At 51.4% G+C, this 25,500-nt stretch overlaps 2 protein-coding genes across 7 annotated transcripts in view; one reads left to right on the forward strand and one right to left on the reverse strand.

Annotated features, from left to right (window-relative positions):
* Positions 1-25,500, reverse strand: part of SLC22A9 (solute carrier family 22 member 9) — a 136,572-nt gene that overhangs the window by 43,929 nt on the left and 67,143 nt on the right. For 2 of the 3 annotated variants that reach the window (XR_010581177.2, XM_045372014.3), the window contains exon 1: positions 6,858-7,044. The exons of the other annotated variant lie outside the window; for it this stretch is intronic. The gene's annotated coding sequence lies outside the window, so the exon portion shown is untranslated. Of the gene's footprint in view, positions 1-6,857; positions 7,045-25,500 lie in introns of those variants that run through there. 3 annotated transcript variants of the gene reach the window in all.
* On the forward strand, positions 1,531-25,210 carry SLC22A8 (solute carrier family 22 member 8). 4 transcript variants are annotated; one of them, XR_012423134.1, is made up of 11 exons: positions 1,531-1,643; positions 2,389-2,746; positions 17,169-17,272; positions 18,148-18,302; positions 18,901-19,069; positions 21,842-21,965; positions 22,176-22,291; positions 23,240-23,454; positions 24,137-24,245; positions 24,327-24,591; positions 24,679-25,210. XR_012423134.1 is itself a non-coding variant. In XM_045372012.3 (11 exons), exons 2-11 carry the CDS (start codon positions 2,414-2,416, stop codon positions 24,776-24,778), a joined length of 1,629 nt encoding a protein of 542 aa, XP_045227947.1. In that variant the 5' UTR covers positions 1,531-1,643; positions 2,389-2,413; the 3' UTR covers positions 24,779-25,210. The 4 variants fall into 4 exon arrangements, 2 of the variants coding, with proteins under 2 accessions (XP_045227947.1, XP_005577590.2); XR_012423133.1 differs by having other exon boundaries at positions 2,410-2,746; XM_045372012.3 differs by having other exon boundaries at positions 24,388-24,591.

Here is a 25,500-nt window from a genome sequence, read left to right on the forward strand (position 1 = left end):
GAGAATGGAAAGCTGTCCCTAACCAAAAAGGGGAGCCCTAAGGGGGACCCTCCCTAGCCCCCAGAGCAGGTGGGAAGGGGCAGCTCCCAGGGGTTTCTGGAGGTAGGAACAGAGAGGTAAAAGGAAGCAGGAGTGATATTGAAGACCAGCCTAGGTGACTTTTTTTTTTTTTTTTTTTTTTTTGAGACATAATCTCGCTTTGTCACCCAGGCTGGAGTGCAGTGGCACAATCTTGGCTCACTGCAACCTCTGCCTCCCCGGTCCCAGTGAGTCTCCTGCCTCAGCTTCCCAAGTAGCTGGGAACTATAGGCGCACGCCACCATGCCCGGCTATATTTGTATTTTTAGTAGAGATGGGCTTTCTCCATATTGGCCAGGCTGGTCTCGAACTCCTGACCTCGTGACCCATCCACCTTGACCTCCCAGAGTGCTGGGATTACAGGCGTGAGCCACCACGCCCAGCCTTCTAGGTGACTTTTTAAGGGAGAGGCAATATATTAATAGTACAGTGCCCACATAGGCTTCATAGAAAATGTTGGTTCTAAGGGAGGGAATGGGCTTAGGGCCACCCTGCCCTGCCCTGTGCTTCCTGGCTGGGGCGTGGTGAGGAGGTCACTTAATCTCTTTGCCTCAGTTCCCTAATTATTAATGCTAGACTAGTCACAGGGCTGCCGTGAGGGTTAAACGAGTCTAATGTTGGTGGCTAGAAGTCGGGGTCTTAGACCGAAGTCTGCTGAGGAAAAGACCAGAAGAACAGATAGGCTCTCAGGTGAGGCTGGACATTTTGCTTTGTTTGGTTTTGTTTTCCTTGGCTTGTCTGTATTTCCCACATTTTATGCAAGAAACACACATTATTATATAATTAAAATAATATTCAGAGTGAAAATAAAACAGTAGGGACGGCACTTGGTCCCCAGGGGGAAGCGGCTGATCAGGAGAGAGGCCTGTCCGTTGAGGGTGGGATGGAAGGGGACAGTTCACCTGTGTCAGAGAGATGGCAGCCCTGCATCCTGGCGGATAGATGAAAGTGACATTTTCTGTCTGGGTATGCCCTAACACGTCCTGAGAGGCAAATCCCCTTCCCCTACTCAGGAGGTGCCAGGCAGGGGAGGCAGCACAGAGTGCCCTGCTTACGGGCACCCGTGTGTTTCCCATTGGTTGTCCTCAGCTCCAAGTCCTCTGAACATCAGTTGAGAAGAACCTTGAACCCTCAGCGGTCAGGCCAGATTCCTTCCCAGACTCTCCCCTCGGTGAGCCCGCCTGGGCTGCTCGCACTGGGTGGATGTACAAAACGGAGGCACCTCTCGGGCTTCCCATTTGGGCCCATGGTGTCCATCCAGGAGCCCTGCTAGGCTCAGCCACGCTGCCCCACCCCCACCGGCCTTCGCTGAGGCAGCCCTTTGAGGAGAGCTGGGCTTGGTGGGTCCACAGCACTCTCCCTGCCAGTGATGTTAATCCGCAAAAGAAAGTCAAACATTAGCCCGGGAAACAGCTTATGCCTTATATAAGCCCCCCTGGGGGAGGCACAAACACAGCTTGTTAGAGCTGAGCTGCCCAACTACAGCAGCAGCCGGCCCCTAGGACAGAGCAGGGACCTCAACTACACTGATCACCAGCCCCATCGGACCCAGACCCAGCCACCAGGTGAGGAGGGACGGAGGGGCCCCCAGCCCAGGCGCCCAGGAATCCCCGGGAATCTCCCGCGGCCAGGCTCTCATTGTGACTGGCCAAGCCACTAGTGCCCTCTGAGACCCACTTCGGGCTTTTACAGATACCCCAGCATGGTGGGCCCAGCCCCAGGGAACTGCCAGAAGCCAGGAGGCTCTGGGCTTGGGGAGGCCTTTCCCACCAGGCAACCTGTACTCTGCTAACCCTGTGTATCTGCCTGGAGCAACTGGGGACATCTGCCACCCACCTCGCAATCCATCCTTTGTAGCCAACATCCAAGGCCAGGCCCCTTGGCCCCTGCTATGTGTCCTGCACTGCTCTGTGCATGCAGCATGTGCGACCAGCCTAGCTGAGCACACACATGCTCGTACCCGCAGGTGCACACACACGCAACACACACGCGAGTTCACACAGCTGCGTCCTTATGCTCCAGCCTAAACGAGCACATACCTATAGATACCTTTGTGTCCACACACCTGGACACACACTTACACCTTTGATCCCATAGCCCTCCATGCAGCTGGGTTCTTCCTCAGGCATCCGCACAAGAATCTGCGGCTCCACACGCCTGAGCTTCCACATCCTTACACAGTCACACACGCACCGCTCCACACACCTGTGCTCGCATAGCCACCTGGTTCACCCTCTCACATATGGTTCCATAGGCCCACGCACCACCGGGCACACACAGACCTCTCCCGGGCCTATGCCCTGCCCACAGCTCTGGCTCATCTTGCCCCAGTGCCATGACCTTCTCGGAGATCCTGGACCGTGTGGGAAGCATGGGCCGTTTCCAGTTCCTGCATGTAGCCATACTGGGCCTCCCGATCCTCAACATGGCCAACCACAACCTGCTGCAGATCTTCACAGCCGCCACCCCTGTCCACCACTGCCGCCTGCCCCCCAATGCCTCCGCAGGGCCTTGGGTGATCCCCATGGGCCCAAATGGGAAGCCTGAGAGGTGCCTCCGTTTTGTACATCCGTCCAATGCCAGCCTGCCCAATGACACCCAGAGGTCCATGGAGCCATGCCTGGATGGCTGGGTCTACAACAGCACCAAGGACTCCATTGTGACAGAGGTATGCCTGGGCAAACCCTCTCCCTCCACTTACCCACGTGCCCCATACCCTGGCGGGCAGCAGAGGACGCTAGGGTCTGGTATTCCCAGGAACTGAGGACAGGCCACTGGGCAGGCAAAGAGGAAGGACCTGAGTGCAGAAGCGCCAAGAGCCTTGGCTTCTTCCCACTCAGAGTCCAAGCAGTGCTTCAACGAACTGCTACCGAGGGCCTGTTCTGTGACAGGCACAGAGCTCAGCTCCGGGAATACAAAAATGCACCATGCCTGCTCCCAGGGGTCTACAGCCTGGTGGGGATAGCACCCATTAAGAAAAATACCACACAAAGAAGTGTAAAATCGCAACTTCAAAGTGACTTTGCACTATGACCTACCCCTGGGGTAGGTGTGAGAGTGAGGGCGTGGGGAATGGGCATTGAAGGAATCCTCCCTACACAAATGCCCCTGGAACTGAGATAGAAACATCAGTCAAGGGCCAAACAGGCAGTGAGGGAAAGGAGGAAAATTCCATCTTGTGCAAAGGCCCTAAGGTGGGAGGGCTGTGGAGGAGGGACCGCACAGGCTTGAAACACTCCACAGCAGACCCAGAAAATGTCTCATCCCCACACACAGGCACTCGTGGGTTCACCTCTCATTCCCGCAGCCCTTCACTGATTCATTGACTGTCTCACCTGCCACCTCAGGGAAATCCAGAGTTAAATCGGACTCTTCAGGGAACTGACAGGCCAGTCAGGAGCCTATGCTAGGATGAAGATGAGAAATTGGGAATTGGCTTGTATTGGACATCACTAACCGCCAGGCACATTTGGGTGCTTTGTTTGTAGACACTGTCTTGCTTGATTCCAACGTGATGCTCTGTTGAAGGTGAACTCTATCTCCCCTCACAGAATTTTTAAAAACAAAAACCTAAGACTCAGAGAAGGGAAATGATTGTCCAGTGCCACATGGCTGGTCAGTTTCAGAACTGGAATTTAGAGCTAAAGCCCATCAGAGGTACAGGGAGACAAATGTTTATGGGAGTCCAAAAGAGGGAGAAACCGTTGGATTCAAGGGAGGCTTCATGGAGGAGGTGGCGTCTGAGCGGTGAGCAGGGACTAGTGTTTTCATCCTCCCTCGGGAACCATGAACCCCTCAAGGGCAGGATCCCGTTTTTCCTCATGAGAAGAGATGTGTTGCAAAGCCCTTACCTGGTGCCAAGCACTATATGTCTGTGGGCTCCTGGAGGCCCAGGAGATGTAATCTCTTTAAGAGAAGTATTATCTCCAGTTCACAGATCAAGAAACTGAGGTTCAGCTTGATTCCATGACCTGCCTATGTTACACATGGCTACAACCTGGCAGAGGCAGGATTTGAATTTAAGGCTATGTTCAGAGTCTGTGTGATTGCTATTCATTTGTTTAACAAATATTTTTATATAAAGTGTTCACTATGTGCCAGGCATTGTTCTAAGAGCTTCACAGATATTAATACTTTTAACCTTCCTGACAACACGATCAGATAGTCTGTATTGTCATTCTCTCTCTCAGATGGGGAAACCGAAGCACAGAGAGGTTAAGTAGCTTGCTCAAGGTCACATAGCTAGTAAGTCGCAGATTCAGGACCCAAACACACACACCTGCACTCCACACCACCACATGTGCTGCTCTCATATCCCTAGATTATATCCCCTCCCTGTCATGTTTGCTACTGTTTCCCCCCAGCACCGAGCATAATGCCTGAAACCCATCAAGTATCCATTTATGGACACCCAATGCATAATACTAAGGACACAAAGTCAAAGAGCCGCTAGCCCTGCCTGCCCTCCAGGAGCACACCACTAGTGAGACGCAGACCCACTCTCAAGGATCATGGGCAGTTCGGTGGAATACACACGTTTCCCAAAGCAGGGATTTTCTGCTGCTTTGTTTACTACTCGATCTGCAGCAGCTAGAATAGTGCCTGGTACAGGGGAGGTGTTCTGTGGAATGAATGAATGAATGTGTGCTTTGTACACTCAGAGTGCTCTGAGGCCCAGGGGAGGGTTATCTAACCAGCCTGGAGTGAGGATCAAAGTCAGGCTGGAGTGGGCAATGCCCACACTGTTCATGGAGAGGTGGGAGTCAGTAAGCAGTGCACCCCGGGCAAAAGGAAGGGTGGCGGGGGAGAAGGGTTAAATGCAAAGGCACAGAGGCAAGAAGAAAGACCCAGCACAGTAGCTCATGCCTGTAATCCCAGCAGTTTGGGAGGTGAGAGTTAGTAAGCAGTGAACCCTAGGCAAAAGGAAGAGTGGCGGGGAAGGAGGGTCAAATACAAAGGCACATAAGCAAGAAGAAAGGCCGGGTGCAGTGGCTCACACCTGTAATCCCAGCTACTTTGGGAGGCCAAGGCAGGCAGATCACCTGAGGTCAGGAGTTCAAGACTAGCCTGGCCAATATAGTGAAACCCCGTCTCTACCAAAAACATAAAAATTAGCCAGGTGTGGTCGTGCCCACCTGTAGTCCCAGCTACTCAGGTGGCTGAGACAGGAGAATTGCTTGGACATAGGAGGCAGAGGTTGCAGTGAGCCAAGATCGCACCACTGCACTCCAGCCTGGGTACAGAGCAAGACAACCCCGTCTCAAAAAGTCAAGACTGCAAGGGCCAGGGGAAGGCTGGAGGAGTGAGCAGTAGGATATGGGGGTCCCCAGACACGGAGCTGGAGAGGACAGCAAGAGGGCCCATCTTAGATGATACAGAGGTGAAAGTGTAGCCTCTGTCCTAAGGGCAATGGGGAGCCAGTGACTGTGGTGGTGTTAAGCAAGAGAGTGGCACCACAGGTCACCTTCGAAGGCTTGTCACTCTGACTGCCCCTTAGAGTCGTTTGTGGAGTCTTTTAGTCCAGCAGCGGGGAGACCCATTAGCAAGCTGCACAGGGATCCAGGACAGAGACGACAGATAGAAGGGACAGTCAGAATAGACACCAGGAAGGTCAGGAAGTTGGAATCTCTGGGACCTGGTAACTGAATGCAACTGAATGATGTAGGGAGTGAGGGACAGGGAGGGAGTCAAAGATGCCTCAATAGCAATAAGTGAGTTTCCAAATGTACTTGCCATGCACCTGCGACCTGGGAAGACAAACAGGAGTACAACTACCCAGGTCCTCCAAAAACACAGAACCTAGCCAAAGAAACAAAAATCTCACAGGGAACAATTAAATCACCATCAATAACATTTACTGCATGCTCGCACTGTGCCACATGGTTCTAAGCACTTCGGCCACATAAATTCATTTCATCTTCACAATAACCCTCTAAGGTTAGCACCTTTATTATCCCATTTCACAGATGAGGAAACTGAGGGACAGGTCACCGGCCCAAGGCCTCATGTTTCATACAGGATGGAGTGAGGAGTCAAAGTCAGGAGTCAGGCTCCAGAGCCTACGCTCCTCAGGAATGCACAACCCCCAACCCACAATCCGTAAGGCTGACTGTGTACCCTGCTGCCCAGGGCATCACAGATCCTCCTTCCCTGCCTCCGGTAGCATCTCCAGGGCAGGGACCATGCCTCTCTCACCCATCTCTGTCATCACGGGACTAGATACATGGCAAGCGCTCAATTAACACTGAATGAAGGACTTGCCCCCTCAGAGCCTGGTGGGAGAGACAGACGGGAGGGATGCAGACCCTGCTCACTGCGGGGAAGTGGCTTCCTTTCCAGAAAATCCCTCGAGCAGCCTCTAGGAAGGCCAGACGGAGAGAGAGGTTGCAGGCCTTGAACCCAGTCAAGCATCAGTTCACGCTTGAGCCAGTTCCCAGTCACCATTTCAGCAGCTGAGACAGTGTGAACCGCCATCCCAATAGGACACCAGAGGTCGCCAGGCCTCAGGGCATGCACCCTTCTCTGGGTCAGGTCTGGCCCAGGCATTCATCAGGCGCTGGATCCCTAGGACTTTCAGCTGTGAGAGCCCTTGGGAAGCATCCCTGCCCAGCCATTAATGCATCAGTGGCTGGACCCAGCCAGCCACACTGGTACCGGCACAGCAAGGGCAGACCCTTTCATCTTTCTGTTCTGGTTCAGCCATAACAAGTCCAGCTCCATGTGCTTGGGTCAGGTTCTGGCGCCCCTTGGCTAGAGACAGAGCAGTGGCTGGACCTTACCTAGAAGTAGGTCTCTGACGCAGAGGCAGGGAACCGCTGCGTTGGCTCCAGGTGAAGAGGGTGGTAATGAGGAAGGCAGGGTATTTGGCGAAGAGCAAGGTCAGTCCAGGTGACACCCGTTAGTAGAAGCAAGGAGTCATCCCGCAAACAGTGTGGGATCGTGCACCAGAGCTCACAACCTCCCTCTGCCAATGATCAGGAATGTCATGATCCCTAGAAGTCTCGGATTCCTCATCCGTAAAAAGGGCTAAGAAAGCAAGTGTGAGGGTTAACGGGGATGACGCAAGCACAGTACTGAGCCCAGGGCCTGGCACACAGCATTCCATTTTCATGTTAGCTGCACTGCTTGCTGGTGCCATGCTTTTTTGCTGTTGTTGTTAATAGGGATGTCTGAGAACTAGCGGGTTTGTCCCCATCAGAAGAGAAGGGGGATCCCCCAGTAAAAAAGGGTAGCCAGCTCTCGCAGTTGTTTCTGGCTCGCCCAAGCTCTGACTTTGCCTCCCTCCTCAGCCTGGCCCTCCTCTTCTGCTCAGATCCAGCTCCTCCCCTACAGTCAGCAACCTGGCAAGTGACCTCGCCACTCCAGCTTCAGTCCCCTCATCTGTAGAATGGGGATTTTAGGGATCCTCCCTCTTGGAGTGGGCAAGAGGGCTGGAGGACTGAGCTGGTGGAGTGCGCAAGCCCAGCACCGGGTCTGGACAGGAGTGGAGCCAGTCTCCCTCCCCCTTCTGATCCCCTAAGCTTTCCTGGCAGGGGTGACCACAAATTCCTTTCTCTTGGTGCAGCAGAGAAGGTCAAGATTTTTCAGAATGAGCTTTATTAGAACATTAAGAGAAAACAAAGGCCTTTAAGTCTGGAAAGCATGGGAACACGAATTCTGGACGCTGGGCTCCCTGGAGAGGCACGTACCCCATAGTCCACACCACTGAACCTCAGCTTGTGGGCCTCAGGGCCTCGGCCGGGCCATGGATGAGCAAGACTCATCTCTCTAAGGGCCCTGGGCTTCCTCTCCGGGCCTTGAGCCTCCCTGTCTTGTCTCCAGGGCTGCAAGAAGCCCGTCTCCCACCCTCTCCAGGGGGGAATACTGCTCCAAGGGGCCCTCAGGTCGGCTGCTGGAGAAGCAGAGAGGCTGCCCAGTGAGGCCTCCGGGGAGCAGACTTCCACCCCGGGGAGGGTCCCCTGCCGGGTCTCTGGTCAGCCACCTCTGACACTCCTTCATCCCAATCCCCAGTCCCCAGTTGCCCATCTCTCATCTCCAGCAGTACTTCCGCTTCACACCCCCATTTGCCCACCCTCAGCCCTACCGGGGGCTCATCCTCCCCCATCTCTTCCCTCGCCTCCAATCTGACTCCTGGGAAAAGGCCTGAGAGCCCCCACCCAAACCGCTTTTCAAGCCAGCCTGATCCCTATTGACAGCCCTGACCTAGAAAGCCCCTGATTATGTGCACAGGAGGAGCCGGGACCTTCCTGTGAGCTCTCCAGGATCAGGAACTCACCAGTAAGCACCCACTGTATGCAGGGCCCTGGGCTGGCGTTTGCATCCCTTCTCTCGTGACCCTGCAAATCAGGCACCATTGTCCCCATTTTACAGAGGGATACACTGGGCTCAGTACACTGGGCTCAGATCCAGAAGGTGGCCTTCCCAGCCACACTGGTGGGTCAAGCTTTTATAGAAGAAGGGGGGTGTTGGGAGGTCCTGACTACAGAATCCATGCCCTTTCCACTGCATTACCTGTTCTTGTGAGCGCAGGCCTTACAATGACTTAATGACATTAATAGTGACAAGAATAATAAGACAGCTATTGTGAATTGAGTGCCTGTTTTCCAGGTATAAGTGCTAGATGCTTTTCATTCCTATGTCATTCACAAGCCTGAGAAGCAGGTACTAGGTACCTGTGGGTACTGATGAAGAGGCTGAGCCACACAGAGGTTAAGTAATTGGCCCCAGAACACATAGCTCCTAAGTGGCAGAGCTGGAAACTGATGTCTTTTTGACTGTCCCCAAGATACCTGGCTCATCCTTTCTGGTCCTTGTGCCCCAGCACAGGTTCCTTCCGGGATCCAGGAATGCACACGGGCAGCAGCAATTCTCCCCTAAGCTAGATCTGACCTAGCTCCAAAAGGCCCCTGAACGAAGGCAGGCTATTTCCTTGTTCCTGCTCTAGGGGGTAGGGACCACATATGTGGTTCCAGACAGAGCCAGCTCCCCACACACATAGCAGGGCCCCATCCCGCTGATCATGGTCCTGATCACAAACGGCTCATCCTGACTCTCTGCAGCCCACTTTCTGCCTCATGCTCTGCAGGGGCCACCTGGCCTCGCTTCTTGCTGCTCACTCTTTGGATACGATGTCAGAGCAGCTCATCTGGCTCTGACCTTGACTGCCTCCTTGACCACAATCCCAGCCTATGCTGGGCTCTGCTGTCTTACAGTGGCCCACAGTAACAGCTCCCGTGTATGGTGCATTTCCTTCAGCAGCCCAGGCCTCAGAGCATGGCACGCAGGAGGCATCGAGGAGCTGTGCTCAGGGCCAAGGGCAGCATCTTGGGTCCAGCAGACCTGAGTTTGAGGCTCTTTCTTGAAATGAATTAAGCTATGCTTGAGCAAGCCACTTACCCTCTGAGCCTCAGGTTCTTTGTCTATAAAAAGAGATAACAATGGTACCTACTTTATAAGGTTATTATGGCGCAAATTGCAAAGCTTTCTCCTGAGCATAGTGCTTTTCTCTTTCTTCCCCACCACCTTCCTGATGCATCAGCCCACACAGGAAGGCATGGCAGTGAGTTTCCTACCCTTCCCTTCCAGAACCCAGCTCCCTCGGGGCTCGGCTATATTCCAAGAAAGGAAAAAGATGGTCAAGAACACTGAGCTAGGCCAGGCGCAGTGGCTCATGCCTGTAATCCCAGAATTTGGGGAGGCTGAGGTGGGTAGATGACCTGAGGTCAGGAGTTTGAGACCAGCCTGGTCCAACGTGGTGAAACCTCATCTCTACTAAAAATACAAAAACTAGCCAGGCATGGTGGCGGGTGCCTGTAGTCCCAGCTACTCCAGAGGCTGAGACAGGAGAATTGCATGAACCTTGGAGGCAGAGGTTGCAGTGAGCCGAGATTGCGCCACTGCACTCCAGCCTGGGTGACAGAGTGAGCTTCCGTCTTAAAAAAAAAAAAAAGGCCGGGCGCAGTGGCTCAAGCCTGTAATCCCAGCACTTTGGGAGGACGAGACGGGCGGATCATGACATCAGGAGATCGAGACCATCCTGGCTAGAGTAGAAACCCCGTCTCTACTAAATAAATACAAAAAGACTAGCCAGGCGAGGTGGCGGGCACCTGTAGTCCCAGCTACTCCGGAGGCTGAGGCAGGAGAATGGTGTAAACCTGGGAGGCGGAGCTTGCAGTGAGCTGAGATCCGGCCACTGCACTCACTCCAGCCTGGGTAACAGAGCGAGACTCCGTCTCAAAAAAAAAAAAAAAAAAAAAAGAACACTGAACTAGAATATTGGGAGCGAGAACATTATGTGGAATTGCCAAGTTGATGAGACGGATCAGCCACGGTCATGTCAAGGACTAGACAGAAGCACCAGGAAGTTGAGTAACTAGCTCTGTTCAGCAAGTTGCCTTTCTTCCCTCTCTGGGCTTCCTCAATGAAATAAGGGTAATTAAATCCAAGGGCTCCAAGTGGCACAGCCTATGCGTGGAGACACAGTCCAGGGAAACACAAGTCACACTCAACACTTTGAGTAATAAGCAAGACATCTGCTATAGGTTTTCTTAACAGAGCCTCCTTAGGGGCTTTGAACAGAAAGCATGCCAAAATTCTCCCAGCCCTGTTCACTCATTAATTATTTGCTGAGGAAACGTTAACATATACTACGTAGCAACTACTCTGCTAGCCATTAGAGATAAAAACTCAAGGCCAGGCGCGGTGGCTCACGCCAGTAGTCCCAGCACTTTGGGAGGCCTAGGCAGGTGGATCACGAGGTCAGGAGGTCGAAACCATGCTAGCTAACACGGTGAAATCTCACTTCTACTAAAAAAAAAAAAAAAAAAAAAAATACAAAAAATTAGCCAGGCGTGGTGGCGCATGCCTGTAATCCCAGCTACTCAGGAGGCTGATGCAGGAGAATCACTTGAACCTGGGAGGCAGAGGTTGCAGTGAGCTGAGATTGCGCCACTGTACTCCAGCCTGGGTGATAGAGTGAGACTCTGTCTCACAAAGAAAAAACTCAAATGAGACATTCTCTGTCCTCAGTAAGATTACAGAATACAAGAGAGCAAACAAGTGAATAAGCAGCTAGAATGCCATGTAATAGGTACCCTACTGGAGGTAAGAACAAGAAAGGGAAATGAGGAGCACCTTACCTACCCTGGGTGGCTAGACACTCTTCTCCTCCATTTATCGATCTGACAAACGCTTACTGACCACCTGTTTGTACCAGACAACCATAAAAGAAGTTCCTGGTTCTCCAAAAAGATGATACTGACATGAGTTTCAAAAGACTGCCAACATTACTAGAATAAGGGGATTATAACCAACACCAAAGCAAAGAGAAATGCAATAGCATGGAGCTTCTGTAGTGTAACCTGATTAAATCCAAGGACTCCGCATGGCTCAGACTATCATGGAGACACAGTCAAGGGAAACACAAGTCACACTCTTGACACCTTGAGTAATAATTAAGACATCTGCCATAAGTTTTCTTAACAGGGCCTTCTTAGGGTCTTTGCACAGAAAGCATGCCAAAATTCTCTCTAAATACCTTCCTCTCTCCCAGAAATTCCAGGATGCCTTTAAAAATCTCTCCCATTTCCTCTACATCTGGTTCCCTATTGCCATGCTTGTCTAGTCCCAATCCGCTTCCGATCACCCTTTATAAAACCAGCAAGTCCTTCAAACATTCAGGAATCATGCCGTATATTAGTTTCCTAGGGCTGCCATAACAAAGCACAACAAATTGGGTGGCTCAGAACAACAGAGATTTTATTGTCTCAGATCTGGAGGCTAGAAGTCCAAACTCAAGGTGTCGGTGTGTCCTCTCCAAAAGCTCTAGGGAAGAATCCTTGCTTGCCTCTGCCAGCTTCCGGTGGTTGCTGGCAACCCTTGGCATTCCCCAGCTTGTAGATGTATCACTCCAACCTCTGCCCCTCTGCATCATAACATCCCCATGTGTCTCTCTCTTTTCTTATAAGAACATGAGTCATGGTGAATTAAGAACCCGCTCTACGTAGTTCAGTATAATCTCATCATATTATAACTTAGCTACTTACATCTACAACAACTCTATTCAGAAATGAGGTCATATTCTGATCCACGAATTGTTAAAACTTACATGTATTTTTTGGAGGGACACAAGTCAGCCCATCACAGTTGTAGATCTCAGATCTGAGTTTCAGTCTCTGTCCTGAACCACGCCATGCTTGGGCAAGTCACTTACCCTGTGAGATCAGGTTCTTTGCCTATAAAAAGATATAACATGAGTACCTACTTTATAAGGTTATTATGGCATTATCTGCAAAGCTTTCTCCTGATCTTCAGGGAAGATTTGTGTTGGTCTTCCGGGAAAATAGATTTGTGTTGATCTTTAGGGAAGCCATGGCCACATTTTTCTCATCAGTTCTGATGTGCTTCATTAACCATGAAATCTCTGGAGCAATTTAGAGTGCAATTGAAGTTCAATTTTTAAAAAATATTTAACCACAAAGCACTCCTCCTTCCAAGCTTCAAAACTTCATTGAAGGATGATAATCCTCCAGTAGACAATTTTTCCATAGAAGGTTTTCCAATCTGACTGTGAAGAAAAAATACTTCTTTCCTGCTCACTGGCGTGTGGTTATATCCTCAGCACACACAGCCTAGACACTATCCATCTTGACATGCGCTCATTCTGGTGAAATGAGGCAGTTCTCCACATAGCATTTGGAGTGTGGGCCCTGTGACCGACCTCTCATGTAGACATTGGCAGATCTCTAACTTCTAAGGCTTTCAATCCCTCTGTTCTTTCTGTGGAATGTTCACACATTCAATTCCACAAGTATTTATTGAGTGCCTACTGTGTGTTGGGCGCTGTTCTTGACAATGAAAGTACAGTAGTAAACAAAACAGACTAAAAGCCTTATCTTCACCAGGCTGATATTCTTGGAAGAGGAACATGCAAGAAACCAAAAAGAGGGAAAATTTTGCAGCATTCTGATGGTATAAGTACTATGGAGAAAATTAAGTAGGGTAGAGAGGTATAGGCTACTGGGGGGTTATAATTGTAAATAGGGAGGTCTCACTGAGAAGATAACATTTGAGCAAAGATCTGAAGGAGGTGCAAGCCAAGTAGCTATCTGGGAGAACATTCTAGAAAAAGAGAACAACATATGCCAAGACTCTGAAGTAGGAGCATGCTTGAAATGTTTACAGAGCAGCAAGGCAAACAATTCAACAAGAGTGGAGTATGTGAGGGAGAGGGCAGTAGCAGGTGACAGCAGAGAGGTGACAGGGATAAAGATGTTAACTGATTTTCCAGGGCCTCCTAAGCCATTGTAAGGATTCGGGCATGTTCTAAACAGGACTCAAAGTTTATTCCAGGAATGATATTTTCTATAAATTGATCAATTTTCTGGTAGAAATCAGCTCGTGACAGTTATTCTAAAACCTACATGATCATGAGCATCATGGTAGAAACTAAGACCCAGCATATCTGGTCTCAGACGGTGGCGCAGGACAGCAGCCTGAAACTATTCCAAGCAGGTCTGACAATTGACCTTCTCGTGATCCAAACAGATGATTGATTTCTTAAGGCACTAATTATCATGGAGGTTGGGATAAAACTCTAATTTCCCTTTGCAACTTCTTATGGGATGTATCAGGATAGGCTAGGTTATTATAACAACAATAATTCATGGTTTGAAGAATATTGAAGTGTTTCTCTTTCTCATGTAACAGTTCCAAGGTAAGTAGCATTTTAGGCCTGTGGGTGGTTCTGCTCCACAGGGTCATTCAGGGACCCAGACTGACAGCAACTCTCCAGAGTTGTTCTAGTTGTCAACCATTCCCACCAACAGGAGGGGAGAAAGCGTGCAAGTCCAGACTAGGGAATCCCTCTTAAGCAGATAAAGTGGAAGTAACATACATCTCTTCTACTCACATTCCATTGTCAAGAACTACATGGCCCCACCCAGTACAAGGTCATCAGTGAAATGTGCTATTTACTATAGAAGAAGGGGTGAACGAATTTAGGTGAACGGTAGGTCTGTCCTTTAGATTTTCCTAAAGGGACTTTACACAGCATGCCACAAAGTACCAGAAGTCTCTCTAGATGCCCACTTGCATATTCCACCTCACACCCCCTTGCTTTTTCCTTTGCCTTTTTCCCTCCCCCATCTCCTCCCAACACACATACCATGCAGGCCCCCTTCCCAACTAAAAGGGACCACCAGGCTTGCTGGCCATGCTGGGCCACTCTGAGACAGCTGCAGGACCTGGAGACTCCTTCCACCATCATCCTCCCTCACTTCCAGCTGAGGAAAGTGGGAAAGAGCTCCCTGGAATGTGTGGTTCTTCACCTTTTGGAATGTTTTGCTTCCAAAACATTCTTGTGAGGCATTTCTATTGAATTAAATTCTCCACTTCATTGCACAAGTAATTCAGATGGCTGGAGCAAAGGGTGCATGTTGGGGATTAGCAGATTAGACCAGACAGGTAGGCAGAGGCCAGAGCATGGAGGGCCTCATAAACCTGTGTTAATGGGGCATTATCTTTACCCAAAGGGCAAGGAGAAGCCAGTGAGCACTTTAGGCAAGACAGGCACCTGATTTGAGTGACGTTTTAGCCCTTCAGGTTATCAGTGAAAGCATGGCTAGGAAGGGATGAGGCCAAAGGCCAGTAGACCTGTCAAGAGGTTGCTGCGGCAGCCTCATCTGGGCCTCAGTTTCTTTATCTGTAAAATAGGGTGATATTAGCACCTACATAATAAAGTTATTGTGAAGATTAAAGTTAAAACATGTAAAGAGTTTAGAGGCCGGGCGCGGTGGCTCAAGCCTGTAATCCCAGCACTTTGGGAGGCCGAGACGGGCGGATCACGAGGTCAGGAGATCGAGACCATCCTGCCTAATACAGTGAAACCCCGTCTCTACTAAAAATACAAAAAAATTAGCCGGGCGCGGTGGCGGCGCCTGTAGTCCCAGCTACTCAGGAGGCTGAGGCAGGAGAATGGCGGGAACCCGGGAGGCGGAGCTTGCAGTGAGCCGAGATCGCGCCACTGCACTCCAGCCTGGGCGACAGAGCGAGACTCCGCCTCAAAAAAAAAAAAAAAAAAAAAAAAGAGTTTAGAACAGTGCCTAGTACCTAGAATGCCCTCAATAAATATCGGCTGTTATTATTAATCTAAGTGCAAGATGATGAGGCCTACACTAAGGCAGTAGTAGTGGAAATAGAAGAATCCACATTCAAGAAATACAAAAAAGCTAGAATCTTGAAGATCAAGTGATTGTGGAGTAGGAGAGGGAGGAAGGAATCAAGGGGGGTTATCAGCATGACCTCACTTATATATGGCATCTAAAAAAAAGTCCAGTTCACAGAAGTAGAGAGTAGAATGATGGTTACCAAAAGCTCAGGGGGAAGGGGCTGGAGCAAAGGAATGGGGAGTTACTGATCAAAGGGTACGAAGTTTCAGCTAGATAGGTGGAATACGTTTTGAGATCTGTTGCACAGCATGATGGCTACAGTCAAGAACAATGATGTATTGTTTATTTCACAATAACTAAAAGGGTGACTTTCAAATGTATCACCACAAAAAATGTCAAGTAAATGAAGTGATGTTAATTAGCTTGATTTCATCACTTCACATTGCATACACATATCAAAACATCACATTGTTTTCATACATGTAAAATAATTATGATTTGTCAATTAAAAATAATATAATTTTTTAAAAATAAAAATAAAAAAGAGGCTGGATGTGGTGACTCACATCTGTGATCCCAGTACTTTGGGAGGCCGAGGCAGGCAGATCACTTGAGGCCAGGAGTTAGAGACCAGCCTGGGCAACATAGTGAGCTCTCGTCTATATAAAATATCCAAAATTAGCCAGGTGTGGTCATGCACACGTGTAGTCCCAGCTACTTAGGAGGATGGCTTTAGCCCAGGAGATTGAGGCTTCAGTGAGCCACGATCATGCCACTGTACTCAGCCTGGGCAACAGAGTGAGGCCCTGTCTCAAAAAAAAAAAAAAAGAATGTAATTAATTAATTAAAAAGAGAATGTTACCAGTCCCTGAGATTGGGACTTTAATAAGAAGTGGGGTAATAAGTCCTATTGAATCTGGGATGTGCCTGTGACTTTATCCAGGTGGAGTTCTCAACTGGGACCACTGAATCTGCTCCTCTGGGGGTCAGAAGAGAGGTTGGGCTGCAGGTAGAGATTTGGAATCTTCAGCATAAAATAGAAATTGAAGCCATAGGAACAGATGGCATCGCCTGGGGAAAGTGGAGAGAGAGGAGGATTCAGGAAGAGCCCTGGGAAACTCCAAGGGCTAGGCAGAGAGAAAGGAGCCATGAAGGAGAGGAGCGCAGAACGGCAGGAAGCCCGATGGAGGGTGAGATCAGCAGTGTCCACATCTTCCAGAGGGCAAGCCAGGCCAGGATTCGGGACGCTGCGTTGTGGACTGTGAAAACGAAGCTTCAGTGACCTTGACAGGCACAGATTCAGTAGACGGGTTGGGGGCAGGATTGAAACATGAAAAGGAGATGAGGATGGAGTGATACCAAGTACAGCTCCTCATTCAAAGGATTTGGCTTTGAAGGGAAGAGAGAAATGAAGTGAATGGGAAAGGAAAGAGGTGTTAAGATGGAGAGATTTGGACACACCTAAATACTGATGAGGAGGAGCAGAGAGAGAGACTGAATCTGAAGGAGGAAGAGAGGTGGCAAGGATAGAGGAACGTCCCTGTAGAGGAGAGAAGGCAAGGTCAAGGGGGTAGGCAGAGGGACTGGCATGGGCTATGTGAGGGGCAGAGAGGAGGCAAACAGGGATGCAGGCAACTTGGAGAGGAGGAAGAAGTTGAGGTCAGACCTGGATGTGGCAGCTGAGTAGACTTTGAGACCCATATGAGAGGCCACACATGCCTGAGGGATGCAGGTCAGGGGCCAGAGTACCACAGACAAACCAAGAAGCTCCGAGCCAGGCTGAAAAAGGAAATGGTCCTTGGGAGGTAGGGGTTGAGTCAGGACGCTGGGAGAGGAAGCCCACATGTATGAGGGCACAGGCTGAGCATGGCTGAGCAGGCTGTCTACACTGAGTCAGGCTAGCCCTACCTTTCTCTCGTGCAGTGGAACTTGGTGTGCAACTCCAACAAACTGAAGGAGATGGCCCAGTCTATCTTCATGGCAGGCATACTGATTGGAGGGCTCGTGCTTGGAGACCTGTCTGACAGGTGAGACGTGGGGGCACAGCCCATGGAGGCATGACCCATGGAGACCCCTCCCTACTCTGCTCCACCCATGCACCCCCAAAGAGGCAAAGAGCTGGGGGAGGGTGGGATGGCGCTTGCTGTGTGGCCTTGGGCAAACCTCACTACCTTTCTGGACTACAGCCTTCTCTCCACCCCAAGGCCCTTACGACTGGAATCTTCTAGCCTTCCTTGTTTTTTGTTTTTTGTTTTTTCTTAAGACAGAGTCTCACTCTTGTTGCCCCGGCTGGAGTGCAATGGCACGATCTCGGCTCACTGCAACCTCCGCCTCCCAGATTCAAGTGATTCTCCTGCCTCAGCCTCCCAAGTAGCTGGGATTACAGGTGTGTGCCACCACGCCTGGCTAATTTTTGTATTTTTAGTAGAGAAGAGGTTTCACCACGTTGGTTAGGCTGGTCTCAAACTCCTGACCTCAAGTGATCCTCCAGTCTTGGCCTCCCAAAGTGCCCAGATTATAGGCATAAGCCACCGTGTCTGGCCTCCAGCCTTCCTTTCGTCCAAGGGAAAAAATCTCCAGGTTTTGGGACACAGCGTAGTGGCTGTGTAGCAGTGGAGGCAGAGAAGATGGACTGCTTAGAGATGGGTGGTCCTTTGACCCCTGCTCAGTCAGCTAAGCTGAGGCGGATGTAGAGGAGATCACTCATTAACTCAAACCTCTAATTGCAAACTTGTCAAAAATAGCAATTACCAAGAAAGCTCTGTCCAGGGAGGGAACTTCATGTGCCCCACAGGAAAAGGTTGGGGGTCGGGTCCAGCCCTTTGCCCCACAGCCTGCAGAGTCACTCCTCTTGGCAGGCACACTGTGGCTAACTCGGCCCCTCCTCTCCTTTGAGCCACAGGTTTGGCCGCAGGCCCATCCTAACTTGCAGCTACCTGCTGCTGGCAGCCAGCGGCTCCGGTGCAGCCTTCAGCCCCACCTTCCCCGTCTACGTGGTCTTCCGCTTCCTGTGTGGCTGCGGCATCTCAGGCATTACCCTGAGCACCGTCATCTTGAGTGAGCTGCAGTGGGGCAGGGAGCTGGGCTTTGGGGAGCACCATCCAGAAGCCAAAAGAGAATGGGGTCTGGGTCTGGCTCAACCACAGGCTCCCTGTGACCTTGGTCAAGGTGCTACCCCCTCTCAGGACCTCAGAGGCCTCACTTAAACTTAACAGTGACAAGAAGCGTAGTAATAGCAGCTATCAGTACTGAGGACTCACCCTGGGCCTGATACTCTGCTGGGTACACAATCTCCTTCAATAACACCTGCAAGTCAGCAACACTGTTATCCCCATTTTACAGATGAGGAAACTGAGGCAGAACAAGGAAAGTCACTTGCCACTGGAGAAGCAGTGGTCAAGAGCGTGAGTTTGGAAACAGACACACCTAGGTTTGAGTCCTACCCCCTTGAGCCACAGCTGTGGCATCTGTGAAATGGGGATGATGAACTTAGGGTCAGCCTCAGAACAGCAGGAAGCCCCAATGGAGGGCAATATCAACAGCATCCGTGGGGAGGATATCAGTAGCCATAGGGATGCAGAAGCTGGTGCCCCTTCACGGGGAGGTGCCTGGGACCTAGCAGAATGCTAATCTGATCCTTGGACTCCTCCCACAGATGTGGAATGGGTGCCTACCCGGATGCGGGCCATCATGTCGACAGCACTCGGGTACTGCTACACCGTTGGCCAGTTCATTCTGCCCGGCCTGGCCTACGCCATCCCCCAGTGGCGTTGGCTGCAGTTAACTGTGTCCATTCCCTTCTTCATCTTCTTCCTATCATCCTGGTATGTGGCCCTCTCCCCTTCATCTGTTTCCTTAGGCACCCCAGGGCCAAAAAGGGGAGCCTATACCTGCCCAGGCTGGCCAACTCTGTGTCCCCGGGCACCCTGTCCCAGAGTCAGGGACGGGCACTCCAGGAAGGAGGAATGACATAAACAAATGCATGCTGCAGGAGAGAGCAGGGATGGGGGCACGTGGGGAAGCAGGGCCTGCCTGCAGCTGAAGAAGAGGGGAAGTGGAGGTGGACAGGATGGGGACCGGCTGGGAGAGCACAGAAAGCTGGGGGAGGCTGGCCTTCATGTGGAGGGAGGTAGAAAGCCACGGAAAGAGTCTGTGGTGCTACAGGCCTGACCAAGTTTCCAGCTGTGACATAATAGCCCAGAAGGACAGACCCAACTGAGTGGGGACAACAGACAGATGGGAGGGGACGGTGCAGGGAGGGGGATTCTGGGAGACTAATCTGGGATATACCTTGAAGGAAAAATCTGGAGAATTTGGGACTGCTGGAGTTGAAGCACAAAGGAAAGTTCAAAGAGGAGCCTGAGCCTGGGAACCTGGGAAAATGGAGGTGCCTGGGTCAGAGACCCAGGGTGGGCCGAGAGCTCATTACCAACATGTTGAACCTGAGGCCACACTGAAGGACAGGAAATGGGTCTTTAGAAAGTAGTCAGAGCTGGCCGGGCGCGGTGGCTCACGCCTGTAATCCCAGCACTTTGGGAGGCCAAGGCGGGGGATCACTTGAGGTCAGGAGTTTGAGACCAGCCTGGCCAACATGGTGAAACCCCGTCTCCACTAAAAATACAAAAGTTAGCCGGGCATAGTGGCGCATGCCTGTAATCCCAGCTACTCGGGAGGCTGAGGCAGGAGAATCGCTTGAACCTAAGAGGTGAAGGTTGCAGGGAGCCAAGGTCACGCCCAGCCTGGGCAACAAAAGCAAAACTTCGTCTCGAATCACAAAAAAAAAAAAAAAAAAAAAAAAAAGAGTAATCAGAGCCAAAGAGCAGGAAATCCCCACAGGAGCTCAGGAAAAGAAGTGAAGTCTTGGAGTGACCTTTTATTGAGTATCTGCTACGTGCAAAGCCCATTTGGGGCATCGACCTACATCGTCTGTGATTCTCATGGCTTCTCTGAGTGAGGGAGACATTATTGTCCCCATTTTACAGATGAGGAAACTGAGGCTCAGAGATGTGAAGCAATTCCTCAGAGTTACATGAAAAGATGCAAAGCTGGGATGGAACATCAGCTCGGAAATGAGAATAGTAGCTCCCAGAGGGGATGGGCAACCTGGGCCTGAGAGCACTCAGAGTCAGGAGGCAAAATGAGGGTGGGCGATTGGCAGAGTACAGTTGAGAGCTTGGGCCAATTCACTGTGTGACTTGGGGCAAGTCTCATGCACTCTGAGCTTCCAGATTTTTCTAGGTAGCCGGGCACAGTGGCTCACGACTGTAATCCCAGCACTTTGGAAGGCCGAGGCGGGTGGATCACGGGGTCAGGAGTTTCAGACCAGCCTGGCCAACATAGTGAAACCCCATCTCTACTAAAAACACGAAAAATTAGCCAGGCGTGGTGACACGTGCCTGTAATCCCAGCTACTCAGAGGCTGGGGCAGGAGAATTGCTTGAACCCGGGAGGTGGAGGTTGCAGTGAGCAGAGATCACACCATTGCACTCTAGCCCAGGCAATAGTGCGAGACTGACTCCGTCTCAAAAAAAGAAAAAAAAAAAAAAAAGAAAACGATTTTTCTAGGTAAAATGAAGATAATGTTGCCTGTCACCCAGAGTTTCATGGGTCTGGTACACAGGAAGGCTCACTAACTGTAAGCCATTCCTGCCATAATTCGCGGGAAGAGGAGGATAGAGTCCAGGTCTTGCCATGGTTTTGGGAGGAAGTCACTGATAATCTTGGTGAGAGCAGGCTCAGAAGACCGTCAGGGCAGGAGGAGGGACAGCAATGGGCCCAGGAAGCTGCCACCATCAGCTGGGGCAGTGGCCTGAGGCCAGGCGACCAATATCCACTCCCTAAGGGCCTCACTGGATCCAGGTCACCCACAGGGGCTACAGCTAAAGCTGACCCCGCCTTGGACCAGACTTCTCCAAACACGACTCCTTTCTCCCCACATCTCAGCCTCTTCCTTTCCTCTTATCCTAGTGACCCTCAGGGACTGCTCAGAATGAGCCAACCTCAAAAGCATAGCCTGGGGGCAAGGGAGAGTGGGGGTGACTGCCCATTTATCAATCCCAGGACCCCATGTTGTGCTCACTCCCTCCCCACAACTCCCCCAGCAGAGTTAGTCCTTTGCAGGGAGAATCTGAAGCTTCCAAAGCCTAGCCCCTAATCTCACCTTAGCCTCCATCCCCCTCTCAAGCTGCCCTGTGGCTAGGCTGGGAATGCAGCCCAAGGAGGGCTGGGGAGGTGGATGTGCAGGACCCTCCAGCAGTCCAGCCTTGAACATGCCGTCCCCTCCCCAGGCCCCACCTGCCTTGGCCTAGAGCCTGGGGCTCCTAGTTAAGGAAGACACCCAACAATAACAAGCGGCCCAGGTCGGGGGTGGAGGAAAGGCTCTTCTGGAAGGGGAAGAAGAGAACACTGGAATTTGTGCTGGCTGCAGGCAGCCCAGGTGCAGAGTTTGGCCAAGTTTAAATTCCATGAAACCTGCAGTGAGATAGCTCAGGTTTCTGGTCTTCCTACCCCTTGGCCCTGGCTGTTGATGTTCTTCCAACCTCTCAAAAGGGGCTCTGGAGTGGGAGGAGCCACTGTGACTGGTCTCTGGCCCCCAGGTGGACACCAGAGTCCATACGCTGGTTGGTCCTGACTGGAAAGTCCTCGAAGGCCCTGAAGATACTCCGGCGGGTGGCTGCCTTCAATGGCAAGAAGGAAGAGGGAGAAAGGCTCAGCTTGGAGGTAGGGGCTGAGAAGGACTATAGCCTGGGAGCAGAACCCCTGTGCTCCACTCTGGGGCTGGCCCCTCCCCTTGCCTCTGTTTCCCTGGCTCACACCTGATTACATCTGATTCCCTGAGTTCCTCTAGAGGCACCAGGCCTGCATCTCCCTCTCTTCTTCCTGCCCACCAGCTGGTCATTAATGGCACCCCTCCCCCTCCTCTGCCCCAAGGAGCTCAAACTCAACCTGCAGAAGGAGATCTCCTTGGCCAAGGCCAAGTACACCGCAGCTGACCTGTTCCGGATACCCATGCTGCGCCGCATGACCTTCTGTCTTTCCCTGGCCTGGTAACCCACCTCCTCCCTGCCCACACCCTGCCAAGGCAGGGGTGATAGACAAGGCCTCCAGCAGGCTCACCTAAGGGCAAGGCCTACGGCATCTGAAAGAGAAGTCAGGGGATCCCCTCTCCTAGGCCACCACAGCCCAGCCCCAACCCCAGAAATCTGCTGCATTCCTGCCCCACACTCAGGTCCAGCCATCAGGGTCTGCTTCCCTCTGGGGTCACAATGCCCCACTCCTCACCCCCAGGACAAATGCTCCAGACACCTTCCCCAGCTCACATCCCTGCTGCTCAGTGTCCCCACGCTCTCCCTCTCTGTCACTGCCCCACTCTGGGTCAGCTCTGCCCTCTGGAACCCCACAGAGCAAGGCTAGACCAATAGGTTTCAGACTTGAAGACAAAAATTATATTTCTCTCAAGTTTTCTCCTCTGTCTGACTTTCTCCAGCTCCCTGAAAGCCCTTTCTGTGACCTGGCTTCTGCTTTCCATCCTGGCCATTTATTTGTGAATAGGATTCAATTTGTCCAGGAACCCTTCAAAGGGATCCCACAGTTCAGAGAGAGGAAGGAAAACATGTGACCCAGGCATACAGCTCTATGCTCACCTCCCCAGTCTGGATGTTAAACTGCTACCCAACCAAGAGAGATCATTTACTGCCTCCTTTGGTCTCCGAGATTCCCTTCAGTCCCGATCTTCTCTAGAGTCAGTTATCAGCACCTTTGCCACCACACCCTGGACCATGCCCACGTCAGACATGACCAATCAATCACAGCGCTTTCTCCCTGAGCCCAGACACGATCTCAGAGACCTCAAAAGGACACTCAAATAGCCCCTATCATCAGATGCAGTTGGCACAAGAAGTGAAGCTATTCATCATCCTGGTGACCCAATGACCAGCATGGGGAGTGGCCTCTGCCTGGCTGCAGGTGCTAACCAATCCTTCTCTGCCTCTCAGGTTTGCTACCGGTTTTGCCTACTATAGTTTGGCTATGGGTGTGGAAGAATTTGGAGTCAACCTCTACATCCTCCAGATCATCTTTGGTGGGGTCGATATCCCAGCCAAGTTCATCACCATCCTCTCCTTAAGCTATCTGGGCCGGCATACCACTCAGGCCGCTGCCCTGCTCCTGGCAGGAGGGGCCATCTTGGCTCTCACCTTTGTGCCCTTGGGTGAGAGACTGGGGCTACCCCAGAACCCTCTGGAAGAGGCTGCCAGGTTGGGCACCAGGGACTTCACTGCTAGCTCTGCCGCTAAGTCACTGTGTTACCTTGAGCAGGTCACTGCACTCTCTGGGGCTCAGGGTCTCTAATCTAGAAAATAACTCAACTGGGCTAGATGACATCAAAGCTTCTTTCCAGATCTGACCTGGACTGGGCAAAGTACGGTGATATCTGGATAGTGTGAAAATTTTTGAAGTATTGAGAGTGTCCTGACTGATATCACTGTAGAGGATAAACTGAAATGGTAAAATGACAGAGCTCATGCTCAAGAAAGACCCCACAACCTACTCCATCATGACCCTGGAAAAGCTATGCTTATTTTATATGGGTGTTAGTTGGTTGATACACCTATATCCTTCCAAAAGAACTTGAGGTATTTTAAGACAAGAACAAGAACATATACAACAAAATATAAATGGAAATAGAGGATCAGAGGCAGGGGAAAACACAAACATAGCAGGATACAAGCATGCAAAGCATTAGGAATACCAGAAAGACTATTACTCAGCTTTAAGTTTGGATCTGAGCTTCCTGGAAGCCAAAGCAAAAAGGGAGACAAGATCAGTTAAGGAGTGAGAACTCATAGGTGCTCCTGAACCCCGAGGCCCACCACATTTTCTTCCCTCTGCAGACTTGCAGACCGTGAGGACAGTATTGGCTGTGTTTGGGAAGGGATGCCTATCCAGCTCCTTCAGCTGCCTCTTCCTCTACACAAGTGAATTATATCCCACAGTCATCAGGTAGGTGCTGGACCTGGGGCCAGGCCCAGCCAGAGGACACAAGTCAGGTGGGACTGTGGCATTTTCCTGTCCTCTGCCCAGGGGAGCCATCCTTTATGAACCCCACACACAGGCTGCCAATCCCTACTCTGAACCCTCGCAGGCAAACAGGTATGGGCGTAAGTAACCTGTGGACCCGTGTGGGAAGCATGTTGTCCCCGCTGGTGAAAATCACGGGTGAGGTACAGCCCTTCATCCCCAATATCATCTACGGGATCACCGCCCTCCTCGGGGGCAGTGCTGCCCTCTTCCTGCCTGAGACCTTGAATCAGCCCTTGCCAGAGACTATCGAAGACCTGGAAAACTGGTCAGTCACTGCCTCTGGCCCCATCAGTGCTCCTCCCTGGGGAAGCAGGTCTGGGCCCAGGGCTTTTCCTGAGCTCTCTGTCCCTAGGTCCCTGCGGGCAAAGGAGCCAAAGCAGGAGCCAGAGGTGGAAAAGGCCTCCCAGAGGATCCCTCTGCAGCCTTACGGACCAGACCTGGGCTCCAGCTGAGGACAACGGAACCCCCCTTCCCTGCCCTCCAGAGACTGATCCTAGCCAGGCACCTTAGGGGTACAGGGAGGCCCCAGATAGGTCCACCCTCCTGGGATGAAGCCTTCTGAGAGCTTGGTGAAGGTGTCTCCATCACCACCACCAGAGCCTCCTGCCCAGCCCTGGACAGTTCAAAGGTTCAGCCATGGACCTTTCCATACCCATCCCTGCCCTTGTTCTCCCTGCAACCCAGGCCCTGCCATTCTTCTGTCTAGCCCTTCCCCACTGGCCACCTTCCTCCACTGTCCTGGTTCTCTTCCCCTGAGGTCCCCTGATGTCCCCCTGGCTCAGTCCTAACAAGACTGAGTCTTAACAAGATAAGAAGTCCTCCCCTTCTTGACTCCCACACTTTTCTTTGATGGGAGGTTTCAATAAACAGCAATAAGAACTCAAGCCATGATGTTCAGGAGTGGGGGTGGGGATGGGAGCTGGCCACTGTGTGGGCACGTGAGCATGCACATCTGTCCATCCACACTTTCATGTACGACAGGCCTGTGTACAGGCACCACAGGTACATGCAAGCTGGACTGATGTGAACATGAGCAAGCACGTGTGAGTGCTCTGAGGTGTGTACACCACACCTGTGCATGAAAATACATGTATGTGTCTACATGTCCCAGTATGCATGTGAGCAGATGACTGACCAAGCCCAGAGTGGCTGCAGACAGAAGCCAGAGCCCCAC

Source organism: Macaca fascicularis, chromosome 14, assembly GCF_037993035.2.
Source record: "Macaca fascicularis isolate 582-1 chromosome 14, T2T-MFA8v1.1".
Classification (NCBI taxonomy): Eukaryota; Metazoa; Chordata; class Mammalia; order Primates; family Cercopithecidae; genus Macaca; species Macaca fascicularis.

Bases quoted from the DNA above. Each gene is read 5' to 3' on its own strand.
- SLC22A8 (XM_045372012.3), top strand. From the start codon at position 2,414: ATGACCTTCTCGGAGATCCTGGACCGTGTGGGAAGCATGGGCCGTTTC. The intron at 18,303-18,900 runs GTGAGCTGCAGT...CTCCTCCCACAG, and splicing joins CCTGAGCACCGTCATCTTGA to ATGTGGAATGGGTGCCTACC. The intron at 22,292-23,239 runs GTAACCCACCTC...TCTGCCTCTCAG, and splicing joins TTCTGTCTTTCCCTGGCCTG to GTTTGCTACCGGTTTTGCCT.